Consider the following 12,169-nt stretch of genomic DNA (forward strand, 5'->3'; position numbering starts at 1 on the left):
AATTATGAATGAAAAGTGTACATTTATTTCGGTCATCTCTCATCGTTAGAACCTTTATCGCTTTCTATTCCATCTCGGTCGTCTTCTCCTTCACTATCCAACTGTATCTCTTGGAGCCGACTGTTTACTTTACTGACCAGTACATGCTGTACAATGGGAACAAGATCTCCACACGCTTCGTTCAGCAATTTACAAGCCTGCCACAGAGCTTCTACTTCCACATTTCCGTACTGTCGTATGTCTGGCACTTGATCCAGCGTGGATAGCTTCGCTAGCATCACCAAACCATGGTTATCCTCCGTGTACCCATCCATGCACAACCTTTCTTCCTCAGCCGTCGGATCCAATATAATCCGATCTCCAAGTATCCCAACGGTACTAGCCGTTATTACATCGAACATTGGTACGCACGCATCGGCCAATGCCAGACCAGCGGCAGTTATTACCACCGCTAGAGCGGATCCATCGTCTTCAAGAACATTGGCGAACACATCGATCTGCAGATTCGGAAACATGTGACGGCAAACAGATGGGTTCAGAGCACTGGTTAATGCGGTGGCCATGCTGCGTTCCCGTGCATCAGTTTGAGGAGTTTTACGTTGCAAGGAAGAAAATGGTGAAAACTTAAAATCGCAATATAGTTCACCAAGCCCACAGAACTTGTTTTGCTTCGGTATTTCACGCGGATCGAACACCGACACGATGGCTTTCGTGTTCCCAAGTTCAACGTAGGCTGATCCTTTGGCCGATGATACCACACCGACTTTTACAACTGTAGGGAAAATACCAAAATTGGTTCATGTTTTCTGCAAAGGTGATCGGCAATCAAACTTACAATATTTCCGGTTTTCTTGTAGACCTCGACCATCTTTTCGTTTTCCATCTTTTCCGAAGGCAGTACGTAAACGATCTTCATACGTTTCATCTTCAATAACCGGACAGTGGACACGATACGGTGTGGAATGCTCGGGTCCATTTACTCGCTTTGTATCTTGCGGCATCGCTATTCCGTCTGTAATTCAACCTTTTTCCTCAATACGATCAAAACATTCCGCTTTTAAATATTTCCAAAAACAATGTGTTCAATGGTGTGTTGTTTATGCCGGCAGTACTGACATTTCCACGCCTTTGGCGCCATCTACTGATTTTTTAGGAAACTATCCGTTTGAAAAAGTAAACAGAATAACTGACTTCAAAGGATTCTGCTTCCGGAATCGGGTATCCTCGAATAACAAAACTCTTTGTGTTAGCAACAGCAACAAAAAACGAAGAGCATTAAATTTGAAACCTCATCACACAAGCATCCTTTTCACATTCAAATAGCTTTTGCAATAATTCAATAAAGTTCCCACCTGTTCTCCAATACGTTTAATTTGCTTATCAACAAAACAATTTGCTTCTTCCTCTTTTTGTCCAATGTTTTCATGTTCACTCTCCTTTTCGTAATACATCGAACAGGTCCTAAATAAACAAATTCTTCTTCAAACAAAAAATCTACGGTCCGCTCATGCGCAATGTGAATTGCATCCTTTTGAGGTTCGATTTTCCATTCCATCGTATCCTTGCTCATCAGATGTCAGCTTTTCTGAACCACATCAACATCGAATCGTAAGTTTTTGTTCTGTTGTAAGCCTATTCTGATTTCTAATTTCGACCCAACTTTGTCTCTCCTAAAGCACGATAATGAAACTAAAATAAGCTCAACACCGCTGCAGCCATGACCGTCGTCGGAGGACACAAGCTGAGCAGCATCAAATCCATGAAGCTGTTTGTCTGCCTCATTGGTGTGAGCTCGTTCCTGCTTCTCATTTTCTGCCTATACACTACCATTAGCACGCCGGAAAAGGAAGTGGCCCCGCTCTCGCTGCCAAACGATGGCTACCAGAACGTTGTGTCCTACGAGCTGTGGCGCAGTCAAACTATCATACCGGAGAAGTACAACGAACACCAAGTCAAGGCGCGCATTATTCGGGACAAAATCAAGCGATTGGTGGCTAACAACCAACACCAGGCCACGGCACCAGCAGCCGAGCATCGGAACAGGACTATTCCGTTGAATCGAAATGTTCAGATATTTTACCATGGTACGGTCGCGTGGTACAAATCGCAACCAACGCGTCCCTCCGGCGATCGGTTGGTTGCGCGTATTTATGAAAACAATTCCGTTTCCTTCAAACCGAACGATGAGCAGATCATAAATACCGCGTTCTACCCAAAACGACGGCTGTACAACACGAGCGAGGCGATCGTCCGGGAACATTTTAACGAAATACAAAACTGTGGCATCGGAACAGTGATCCTAGGATGGCAGCCCAACTTTTCCGACTACCTTCTCCGGGTGATCTTCAAGGTGGCACAACACTACGATTTGCAAATCGTAATTGAAATATTAGAGTACGCCGATCGTACGATCGAGAGTATAAGAAGCAATATAAAATACTTCACCGATGGATTTGGAAAGGGCCCCGCCGGCATCGAAAGTACTCTTAGCTACTACAATGTGCTTTCCAAAAAACGAGAGCTACCCCTGTTCTACATCCGCAAGGCATATCGCATCGGGGACACCGAGTGGAAACGACTTCTCAGCCGCAATGGAATCCTAACAATACGTGGAACAAGCTATGATGCTATCCTCGTGGCGCACATCACATCCAAGGACCACAAGTCTATCGTTCGAAGGTCGGGCTTCGATGGGTTCTACACGTATCTTCCCAGTAACGGTGCTAACTATGCGTCCACGTGGAAAAATTGGAACCAGCTGAAAAAGTTTGCCGACAGTTACCGCTTGCTATTTGTGCCGACCATCGGTCCAGGTTATTACGATCGTCGAAAGTACGAGCGAAAGGTGAATCAAAACCACGGCATTACCAACATCAAACGCTACCGATCCAATGGGCAATATTTCGACGTCGGATGGCGTACGTCGCTGAAGAACAATCTGCAAATAATCACCATCAACAGCTACAACAACTGGGTTGATGGCACGCAGATCGAGGCCGCCATACCGGTGTTCGGTTTTCGGGACTACCTGCCGGGGCCACCGGAAAAGTATCTCGACTTGACGCAGTCCTGGGTGGAGGAGTACGTTAAGTACAAGTGGAACAACATCAAATTGAACAAGAAAACCGATTTAACACTCAACTGTTACGATTTTATCAACAACACTATTTGTTAAGCTTGTGTGTAGGTACATATTTCAACGGATGTGAAAAGTTTAGCGGACAATTGCGAAAACCCAAATTTAATGCCAAAGCTAAAATGATGTCCTCCGCCGTAGTAACCTATTGTCGTTATGCAGATAGTCTGTTTAGAAGAGCATAGTACTAGCATTGGAGAGTATACAGTAGAATGTGGATAGCTTACAAAATTGTAAATAAATTTTCGAATGATTGAAATATTACAATCGATTTATTGTGGTCAACTTTATACAACGGTACAATTGAACGCGAGGATTCAATCGTTTCAAGCCAGCTGTTTGACGGTTACTGTCAAAGCAGGCGAACCCCTTTGACAGCTCAAGCAGTTCAGAGGTGTTATTTTCAGTGTTTACAAACTTTTCCAAAAATGACTTTCGAGGAGCAATTAATTGCAAAAGTTCGCGCAAATGAAGTGCTTTACAACGTGAAAAATGTAAACTATCGACGGAAGAACGACAAGGAAAGGCTCTGGCAGCAGATTGCATACGAACTAAACTGCTCAGGTGAACTGCTCGTTCTGCTCACGGCTTCAACAACCGGGCTGGTATCCCCAGTTCCGGGCGTAGAAGTGATCACCTAACACTAGCCTACAGTATGTTCTTTTCTTTGGTCTGTGGTTGCTTATGCTTACAGTGGAAGTTTGCAAACGCCGATGGAAGAGTTTGCGGGACAAATTCATTAAACTGAGCAGAGTGGAGCAGTCTGCCCGAGGGACTTCCGACGAGGAGCAGCCAAAGAAATGGCGTTATTTCGACAGCTTGACGTTTCTGCAAGGATACAACAAAAGTTCACTGTAAGAGCACTCGTCCGCCGGTTTTGAATCACGTTTACTAACGCATCCTTTTCCTTAGGGCAACGGCAAACTTCCTGGACAGCATGTACCTTACCGAGGAAAGATACGTCGATATCAAATGTGAACATCCGAACGGTAGACAGTTCGTGCGGGAAGACAATGCCGTGACGGTGGCCGTCGAGTGCAGTTCGGGGATTGTAAATACCGACAGATATACCGCCACGGACGCTCGCAATGGTGCCACCGTTACGCTCGACGTCCAAAGTGGCACCGTGAGCGGCGGTCGAAAGCGTCAGCTGGATCTCATCGAAACGGAATGTGTAAAAATCATTCGTACCGCAGCTGAAGCGATTCAAATGGAGGCCAGCTGTAACATTCGCAAGACCAGCACGCAAATGCTGTTCGAGGCTCTAGCTCATCGGATCGACGAAGCCAACCTACCGGCTTCCCGCTTGAACGCCCTCCAGACGGCCGTGACCAACCTAGTTTATTCGTCCTTATGAACGGCAGCAGGACAGGGAATTTTTACAAGCTGTAAGAGAGTGGTATATAAAGATTAAGATTCACTTGCAAAAGGAATTTCCGCTGCAATATACAACCGATGGGATTGGAAGACCTTAACCGGGCGTGTGGCAAAACACTTTACGTAAATGCTCTCTTTCTCTGTCTGTCACTTTATTAGTTCATGGTCGCTATAGATTCTTTTTTAGAATAATTCTCCGTAGTTGGTTATGTTACGAAACGTAGAAATACGCAATTAGTTTGTCTTAGAGAGCGCCAAGCCAGACGATTGGATCATGCAATAATGTAATGTTCATATTGTACAACATTAGCATAAAACACTGTGTCCAGATAGTTTTCGAATTTTTCACGAAATCTTTTGTTACGATATTAAAAGAGGAAACACCGGAAAACCCGCGTTTGGGCCTGCGCTGGACATTAGCTCAAAGTGTTTTCTAAAGATTCAGAAAATCAAACTTATTACTGTACTCTAAACTAAGGGTACAATGTACAATTAAGGCATACACATAAAATTGCAATAAATACAAGTATGTTATGTGCTTTCGAATGTAGACCAAGGCGTTTGGTTAATTTTCTTTCTCATTATAGGTTATTCAAAACGCATATTTTTAGTGTTTTTTAGATTCGGTTAGTTTTGTTATTCATTTTTAATTCATTATGCCAAACATGCATGCTCCATTTTTTTTCTGGAAGGGAGTCAAAAAACAAACTGAGAGAAAAAGAATCAGGAGCATACGTTCGCCGAAAAGTGTAGACCTCAATGTGTTCCTATATGCTTTTGAAGTGAACATAATGTATTTTGTAAATGTCTTTTCGTTTTGATCATCAAACAGCTTGTACCAGAAGATTGTTACTTTACACATAAGCACTGTCATTCAATGTTAGCCGCATTTGCTGTCTTTTTGTTTGTTTTTTGTTTTATAACTGCAGTTACTTTAATTTGTACTCAATCACTTCATCTGCCCGCCGTTTTATGGCCATTCTACTGAAAGTATTCGCAATGTAGTTTTCGTTCTTTAGTATTATCAATTATGAAATGCGTTTCATAGTTTTTTTTTTTTACTTCCGTGAATAGTGACTTTTCGGTTTTCCATGCATTTAACCTCTAATGATTACTGACGATGAAAATCGATCGAATGTTGTTTTTACCATACGCGTGATCACCAAATTTGTTTCTTTCTCTGCTTTTCCACCACGGCACCGGTGTAAGTAGAATAGAATCTGAAGCGAGAATCGAGCTCTCGCATGGCTCAACAGAAAAATATTTTAACGTTTAACATAAATGCCCAAATTACATACGTGTGGTTGTACAGAACAGAACACCCTATTAGTTTTTTGTTTCGGAAAACTTTACAAACTTTAAAAACCGCGCTTGTTTTACGTTTCATTTTGAGTCTCAAATTGTTAAGAGACGGATCCGTAAAATGATCTCATATCGTATCAAATCTAGCTATAATCTGGACACTGCAGAGCACAAGAGTTGTCGCAATGCGTAATAAGTTGGCATATAAAACAATAGCTCCACGTCCTCCTATCGGTTTCGTCGTTGCTGCTTTCGCTCGGTTTCGCCCTTCGATTCAGACAATTATTTCCTGCTTCCTGCTTTACAAAATGATATCGTCATAAAAATAGGTTCGATTAAACCTCGTTTGAATTTTCGTCCGTCACGCACACATCATAGTCAAGTATCACGCAGATATCACGTAAAAGCTGGGCAGATTCGTCTAGCTAACTAACTGCCGATACGATTCCCAACAGATACTACTGGAACGGTGTAGGAAAGAATACAAAGGAAGGATAACAATAAACAAATATATCTCTCCATTCCGACCGCCCGACCGCTCGTTGGTTAGTATATCAAAGTTGTGGTTGTGGAAAGGATTCTTTAAATAATCAACGTATCTACAATCACGCATCGAAATAGTGGACAAACCGAAGGTTAGTAATGGATCCAAGAAGTGCTCCTTCAAATACTTGCTTAGTTTGATTTCAGTTTGGTGTAATATTTTTTCCCTATATCCTTCTTACATATTTGGGATTGCAAAGAAAAAAAAAACAATTACAATTCACGATACTTTGGATTCTCTCCTCCCTTTTTGTTATAGCTCTAGTTAATCACTTTCACGCTTCCCGCGCACCTTCGAGTCGCTACTGTGCGTCACTTTGCAGGAATAGGTGCAGATTTCGAAACGTTTTCTACATTCTAGCTAAATAAAAAGGTAGAGTGTGCAAGTGTGCGATTTTCTTTGTAAAAGACGGTATCACTTTTATAGAATTCCAATGTTGCGTGTAGCAGAATATCAAACAGTACTTCGCCATCTTCTTAGCTATGCTTTCGTTTGGTTGCATCCCGTCCACATCCGTACGCGCGTGCAGGTTGTTAGCCATTGTACATTTGAAGTAAGCCCCTAGCTATCCTTTTAAGTTTTAAGTATATATTTCCCCTATCTATTCCATTAATGCCCAAACTTTCTCCCGCAGGATTGCATTTAGTATTTTGATCACCATAATTTGTGTTGTGCTTGTTGATTCATTTCTCACCATTCTTACACATTACGAGTTTGTAAATCTCTCTCTATATACGTTGTCAAATAGCGGGTGTTTTCTAGTGGACCATAGCAAGTCAACATTCAACTGGTCACATGTAAAGTAAGGAATTTTAAAGTATGACACCTTAGAGCATAATTATATTGTAAAAAACCGCGAAACCACATTACCACATGCTAACAAAAGTTGTGATTTATCAAAAACAAAACTCAAATGAAAACGGCTAACTGACTGCGGGGCTTAGGTCAAGGGACCTTATCTTTCCGTACGCTGAGATTGGTGTTAGACTTCCACTACCGACAATCGACAAACACTTTTAAATCATCCGCCTGATAGTATCGATCCGCGAACAAAATTCCGATAGCACTTTCTATTAGGAAGGTTCTACTTCTTATACATAAGGCTTACCAGCGAAACAAATCGATCGTACCAATCGACGAAGCGGAGCTTCATCAAACGCACGTTGTTGAACTCGATCTGGTCCAACCGCATCAGGCTTTCGTTGATCATTTCCTTCGTCTTGTCGGTGCTGTTGTCCATGTGCTCCTGCAGGAACAGCTGGATCATATCCTTGAACGTCTGCGGGAAGCAGCAGATCACCGTGTACATCGCCTTGTACCAGTCGTTGGTGTTGCTCCAGTCGATCTTCTGACCGAGCGTCATGTCGAGCATCAGCTTGAGGAAGGATTGCAGCAACTGCGAGACTAGCGATTCCGGGTTTTGATGGCAGCGGACGGCCTGTGCAAACACTTCGATAAACTCAACACACTTTTGCTCTACCTCGGAGGTGAACGACGTCAGCCCAAGCTCGACCGATGCAGCAAGCTGTTTTAGGAAGTCGGGATGTAACGCTGGGACCTGCGGTGGAGGAGACAATTTTATAACCGAAAGCTTGAAGAATTATGGTTCATTTCAATCAACCAGCATACCACGTAAGGTCTGTTGTCCACAAAGTTAGTAATTGTGATGTAGTACTGGTAGCAAAGTTCCGGGTAGCGTATCAAATCGGCCGTAATCAGCGGAACAATGCTTGTCAGTCCGTAGATAATAACATCCGACGCTTGCTGCATCGTTTCCTCGTCGTTTCCGACCCTCCACGAGCTGAGCCCGTGAATAAGCTTCAGAATGAGAATCAGATCCTGTGGGTCGCGCTCGTTGTTCGTGGGATCGAGCGAGATGCGGTTTGTATTGTTTTTAACATAAACGGCAAACACATCCATAGTGTACTGGTGGACGGCGACTCGAACCGTCTTTACATCGGCCGATTTTTCCAGCTCCGTCAAAAGCTCCAGCACAAGCTCAACAATCACCTGCGAAGAGAAGGTAGTCATATTATACTGACGAAGACTTAACTGGGTTTCTCGATCCGATCATTCACTTACTGTGTCATTTTTATAGACCGACATAAATGTTGCCAAATGCTTGCAAATCGGTTGAATTTCGTTGAACAATATAATGATCATATTGTCAAGTGCCCCCTGCACGCAGCCGATCGTTTCTTCCAGCACTTCAATAACCTTCTGCTTAAACTGTTCGTTCTGATGTACGTGCGCCTGCCGTTGGAAGGTTGCCTGGAGCAGATTAAACTTCTCCTTCGTTGCCTCGATGATGCGCGTCATGTACTCGCCACGCATTTCTTCTGCCTCCACGCTGCAGCCGATCGTAACGAAGCCACGCAGTAGCTTTCGCTTCACCGTCATAGGAAGATCGAACCCCTTAAGGTCGCAAATCGAGCGGAAGTACTCCGAGTTGAAAATTGTCTGCGCCCGGAACCGATTCCGTTGAAGTTCCAGCAGCAGCTCGACCGTCTCCTCCATGACGGTCGGTTCACCGCGCAGATGTTGTGCATTTAAACAGATTTTGTTCAGTAAATAATTTAATACCCACGATGCGCCACCCGTGCCGACGCCGAACGCTGTGGCGAAGATATGGTTCGAGGAAGGTTCGTACGGTGCCATTACGTAAGAGCTGCACCAGTGCCGCAGGTACCACATCAGCGTTGCGCTGAGCTGCGGGCTAAGGAACTGATACATGCGCACCTCGATGGCACTCTTCTCCAGCTCGCACAGTCTAAAGCCGGCCGCCATCAGTCTGATTACCGGATCGACATTCGATTCCGCGTTCGGAATCTCCTGAATGTCCTGGTTCGGTGAGGCGAGCAATTTTAAACTGTTCGATACGTCGGTCACACCCGACTCGGCCTGCCGTTTGCAGACAGTAATAATTGCCTCCGGAACCAGAGGAGTTTCGCCATCTGACGCAAGCGCCATCACATGCCCACTGATCAGCAGCAACCAATGGATATCCTCGAACAGGTTTTCCAAGCTCATTCCGTCGGAGATAGAGAGTGATTTCGAAGCGTGTAACATATGCAAATGGGTTCCGAGCTTACGCGTTCGATCTTCCAATAGCTTGGCCAACAAACCAAGGGCGTGAAGCAAAATTTGTCGCCCGAGGAATCCAACCATCTTCAGCTGCTCCGTGAAGCGATCCCGGTCCGACTCTTCGATATCGGTTATTTCATTCTCTCCCCCATCACCGTCGCGACCACCGGCGCCACGGATTCCCTGCGGTGGAGACAGATGACACTGAACGTACTTCTCGAACATTTGCGTAATGTACGGCAGCATCGGTTCGATCGGGAAGTTTTTTCTGTCCTCGACAAACGAAAGCCAGATGGTGAACATATTGCTCAGGGCATCGATGTAAAACGCTTCGTCCGGTGCGGCCGATTCTTCAGCCGCCGATTGCTCCAAAAACTTCATGGTCATAGTGAAGCACAGTTGAATCGACGCATCGAACAGTGAGTTCGGTAGCATCTGCAACATTCCGGTGGGCAGGAATTGAAGCAGCTTACGGAGGATCAAGGAAAAGCTGTACGCCTCTTTGTCCTTTATTTCGATGCTGAAAGGAAATACGGATTTATTGTCAAAAGAGAACGTTTTCCAAGTCCCAATATCAATGCTTTCCAAAGCTTACTTGTTTAGCAGAGAAAGAAAGTGTGTCAAGTAGTTTGCCAAGTAGGACATACTTTCTTCCACGTTTTCCGTTATGATGGGGCCCCGTAACGTGGACAGCTGGAGAATACACGTCAACGCCTTCGGCTGCAGGTCTTCGATTTCGCGCGTCTTCCAGTAGGTGTGAAAGAACACTTCCAACACTTTCGCATCAAATATAACATTTTTCCATTGCGACTGCAGCCGGAGTGGGGGCGCATGGACCGCTTTGGTGACCGTTTCCGACGTATCGATGATACTCTTCGACAGCGAGTGTCTCATTCGGTAGTTTCGTAAATTGGGCAACAAAAAGCCCCACGTCAATACGGTCTCCATAACGGTGAGCAGTTGCTTGAAGAAATACATTTGCATCTGGTTGGTCGTATCGAATCCGTTCACTATCTCTGCCATGGCCTGCAGCGTCATGACGAACGTTTGCAGCAAATCTGAATCCTCAAATTGCTTCTTTGCTTTGAAATGTTCCAACGTGTTGAGTCCCGTGTCGTCGGAACGAACAATGTTGCAGTACTCCTCCAGGATCGCCAGCATAATGCTGCAACTTAGAATCTGCTGCTTCAGGTCACCTGAGTTGAGCATCTTTTTCGTTTCTTCGATTATTTGGCCCCGCTCGGCCCCATGGTCTTCGAGGCTGGTGCGCTTGATCATAATTGCCACGACCTGCAGCAGTTTGTCGCGGATAAACACCGGCACGTTACGCTGGATAACGTAGTTCAACAGGTACTGGCGCAGCGAGGCTCGATCCTGCTCAGCAATGAATTTCCATTCCCCAACGATGGCCTTTTTCAAGACGTCCGCCGCCTCGAACAGGACCAAATCGACCGCCGACTTCTCCAGTATCGCTTGACACAGTGCATAGGGCGTCTTTGTTCTACGGAAGGTGGTGAAAATCGCTTCCGATTCCTGTCGTTGCTGGTTTGTTATGGAATTCGGCGGTGCCTAGTGAGTGAGCGGAAAATAAATAAAAATCGACCAAATAGAAGGTTAAGTGAAAGCTTTCGGGAAAGCGAGAAAAGTAAACAGTAATCAAAACAAAGAACTGCAAACACTTCGCTTGGGATGGGCCGAGAACGGCGCACAACCTATTGATTTTCCTTGCGCTGGGGAATCCCATAACAACACGCACCGCGCACGCATTCCAAGGTCCTGTGGATCCTTTGTTTTTTCATCACATCCCGATTTTCCGGACCTTCCCTCCATGACTTACCATGATGATGTGGGCTGCCGTTTCAAGATCCTTCAGATATGTTTCATCCATATTGCTGTGTGATTGTTGTTGTTATGCTTGCATTCAGATCGGAAAACAGATTTCCACTCGGGGAAGAAGGTGTGGATCGTTGACTGCCCTTGATTATGTTTTGCAAGTACGCATGAAAGGAAAATTTGACACCGGAACTACTACCACTTTTACACACAACCCGCTCAGACAAATTGGCAAAACACTTGTCTCGCACGGAACGATATGGAAAAACAAACGATCTTCCTGCGTATTGCGTAGAGTATGATTTTATCGTCCTATTGTTGAACCGGATTTTCTTCGACTAAACACACCTCATGGTTCAGCGGACCAAACGAAACTCCACATGCGGAGCAAACCGTACGCTCCGTTAATGATTTTCCACGCTATTTACACCGTCTCCCCCGGGGGATATGATAACACGTCGCTGCTTTACGAACCGGCGACAACACTTTTAGCAACAACCATTCGATCCTACTGCCGCCTAGATTGCTTTTTTCAATGTGCCATGATTGCTTTAGCTTTTTTCAACTTGTGTTTTGTTTCTTGTCAAGTAGTGTTGGCACTGCCAAATAATAATAATCAAGCTTCAAAAACCTTGGTCACAACTGTAAATAATGGCTAAAGCAACTAATTTCTAAATAACTTTTTAGTGGCTTGGCCAATTTTAGCGACAGACCCCTCAAACGAAAGGTCTTTTAAAGACTGATAACTCTGTGCAATAAAGACTCTTCCGTAATTCTTAGTTTATGAAATTCTGAGGCGTAAGTGCAGAAACCTTGGTTGGCATTTTCTGCTGAAATAACAAATTTGTTAATAACTTTACAACTGCTGAACCGATATGCACATGTGACCTCTT

At 44.5% G+C, this 12,169-nt stretch overlaps 4 protein-coding genes across 4 annotated transcripts; 2 read left to right on the top strand and 2 right to left on the bottom strand.

Annotated features, from left to right (window-relative positions):
* Window position 1: 1 nt before the first annotated feature.
* LOC131286727 (exosome complex component MTR3-like) lies at window positions 2-1,090 on the bottom strand. Its single transcript, XM_058315721.1, has 2 exons — window positions 836-1,090; window positions 2-772 (listed from the first exon to the last, which is right to left on the bottom strand). Exons 1-2 carry the CDS (start codon window positions 999-1,001, stop codon window positions 33-35), a joined length of 906 nt encoding a protein of 301 aa, XP_058171704.1. The 5' UTR covers window positions 1,002-1,090; the 3' UTR covers window positions 2-32.
* Window positions 1,091-1,717: 627 nt separating this feature from the next.
* Window positions 1,718-3,175, top strand: LOC131288725 (glycoprotein endo-alpha-1,2-mannosidase). Its single transcript, XM_058317898.1, has one exon. It carries the CDS (start codon window positions 1,718-1,720, stop codon window positions 3,173-3,175), a length of 1,458 nt encoding a protein of 485 aa, XP_058173881.1.
* Window positions 3,176-3,528: 353 nt separating this feature from the next.
* On the top strand, window positions 3,529-5,024 carry LOC131287747 (transcription factor Adf-1-like). The gene is made up of 3 exons (XM_058316830.1): window positions 3,529-3,700; window positions 3,831-3,990; window positions 4,049-5,024. Exons 1-3 carry the CDS (start codon window positions 3,565-3,567, stop codon window positions 4,491-4,493), a joined length of 741 nt encoding a protein of 246 aa, XP_058172813.1. The 5' UTR covers window positions 3,529-3,564; the 3' UTR covers window positions 4,494-5,024.
* A 1,640-nt stretch (window positions 5,025-6,664) lies between these two features.
* LOC131289545 (exportin-4-like) lies at window positions 6,665-11,576 on the bottom strand. The gene is made up of 5 exons (XM_058318827.1): window positions 11,281-11,576; window positions 10,039-11,012; window positions 8,442-9,963; window positions 7,989-8,369; window positions 6,665-7,917 (listed from the first exon to the last, which is right to left on the bottom strand). Exons 1-5 carry the CDS (start codon window positions 11,329-11,331, stop codon window positions 7,444-7,446), a joined length of 3,402 nt encoding a protein of 1,133 aa, XP_058174810.1. The 5' UTR covers window positions 11,332-11,576; the 3' UTR covers window positions 6,665-7,443.
* Between the last annotated feature and the right edge of the window lie 593 nt (window positions 11,577-12,169).

Source organism: Anopheles ziemanni, chromosome 3 (assembly GCF_943734765.1).
Source record: "Anopheles ziemanni chromosome 3, idAnoZiCoDA_A2_x.2, whole genome shotgun sequence".
In the NCBI taxonomy this organism is placed as follows: domain Eukaryota; kingdom Metazoa; phylum Arthropoda; class Insecta; order Diptera; family Culicidae; genus Anopheles; species Anopheles ziemanni.

What these genes read in the sequence shown, in the direction of transcription:
- LOC131289545 (XM_058318827.1), bottom strand. Translation starts at nt 11,331, where the DNA reads ATGGATGAAACATATCTGAAGGATCTTGAAACGGCAGCCCACATCATC. An exon ending in CGGCAGCCCACATCATCATG is followed by an intron (nt 11,013 to 11,280) that starts GTAAGTCATGGA and finishes CTCACTCACTAG; the next exon opens with GCACCGCCGAATTCCATAAC. An exon ending in TTTCTTTCTCTGCTAAACAA is followed by an intron (nt 9,964 to 10,038) that starts GTAAGCTTTGGA and finishes ATTTCCTTTCAG; the next exon opens with CATCGAAATAAAGGACAAAG.
- LOC131288725 (XM_058317898.1), top strand. Translation starts at nt 1,718, where the DNA reads ATGACCGTCGTCGGAGGACACAAGCTGAGCAGCATCAAATCCATGAAG.
- LOC131286727 (XM_058315721.1), bottom strand. Translation starts at nt 1,001, where the DNA reads ATGCCGCAAGATACAAAGCGAGTAAATGGACCCGAGCATTCCACACCG. An exon ending in ACAAGAAAACCGGAAATATT is followed by an intron (nt 773 to 835) that starts GTAAGTTTGATT and finishes TTTTCCCTACAG; the next exon opens with TTGTAAAAGTCGGTGTGGTA.
- LOC131287747 (XM_058316830.1), top strand. Translation starts at nt 3,565, where the DNA reads ATGACTTTCGAGGAGCAATTAATTGCAAAAGTTCGCGCAAATGAAGTG. An exon ending in ATACGAACTAAACTGCTCAG is followed by an intron (nt 3,701 to 3,830) that starts GTGAACTGCTCG and finishes TTATGCTTACAG; the next exon opens with TGGAAGTTTGCAAACGCCGA. An exon ending in GGATACAACAAAAGTTCACT is followed by an intron (nt 3,991 to 4,048) that starts GTAAGAGCACTC and finishes CCTTTTCCTTAG; the next exon opens with GGCAACGGCAAACTTCCTGG.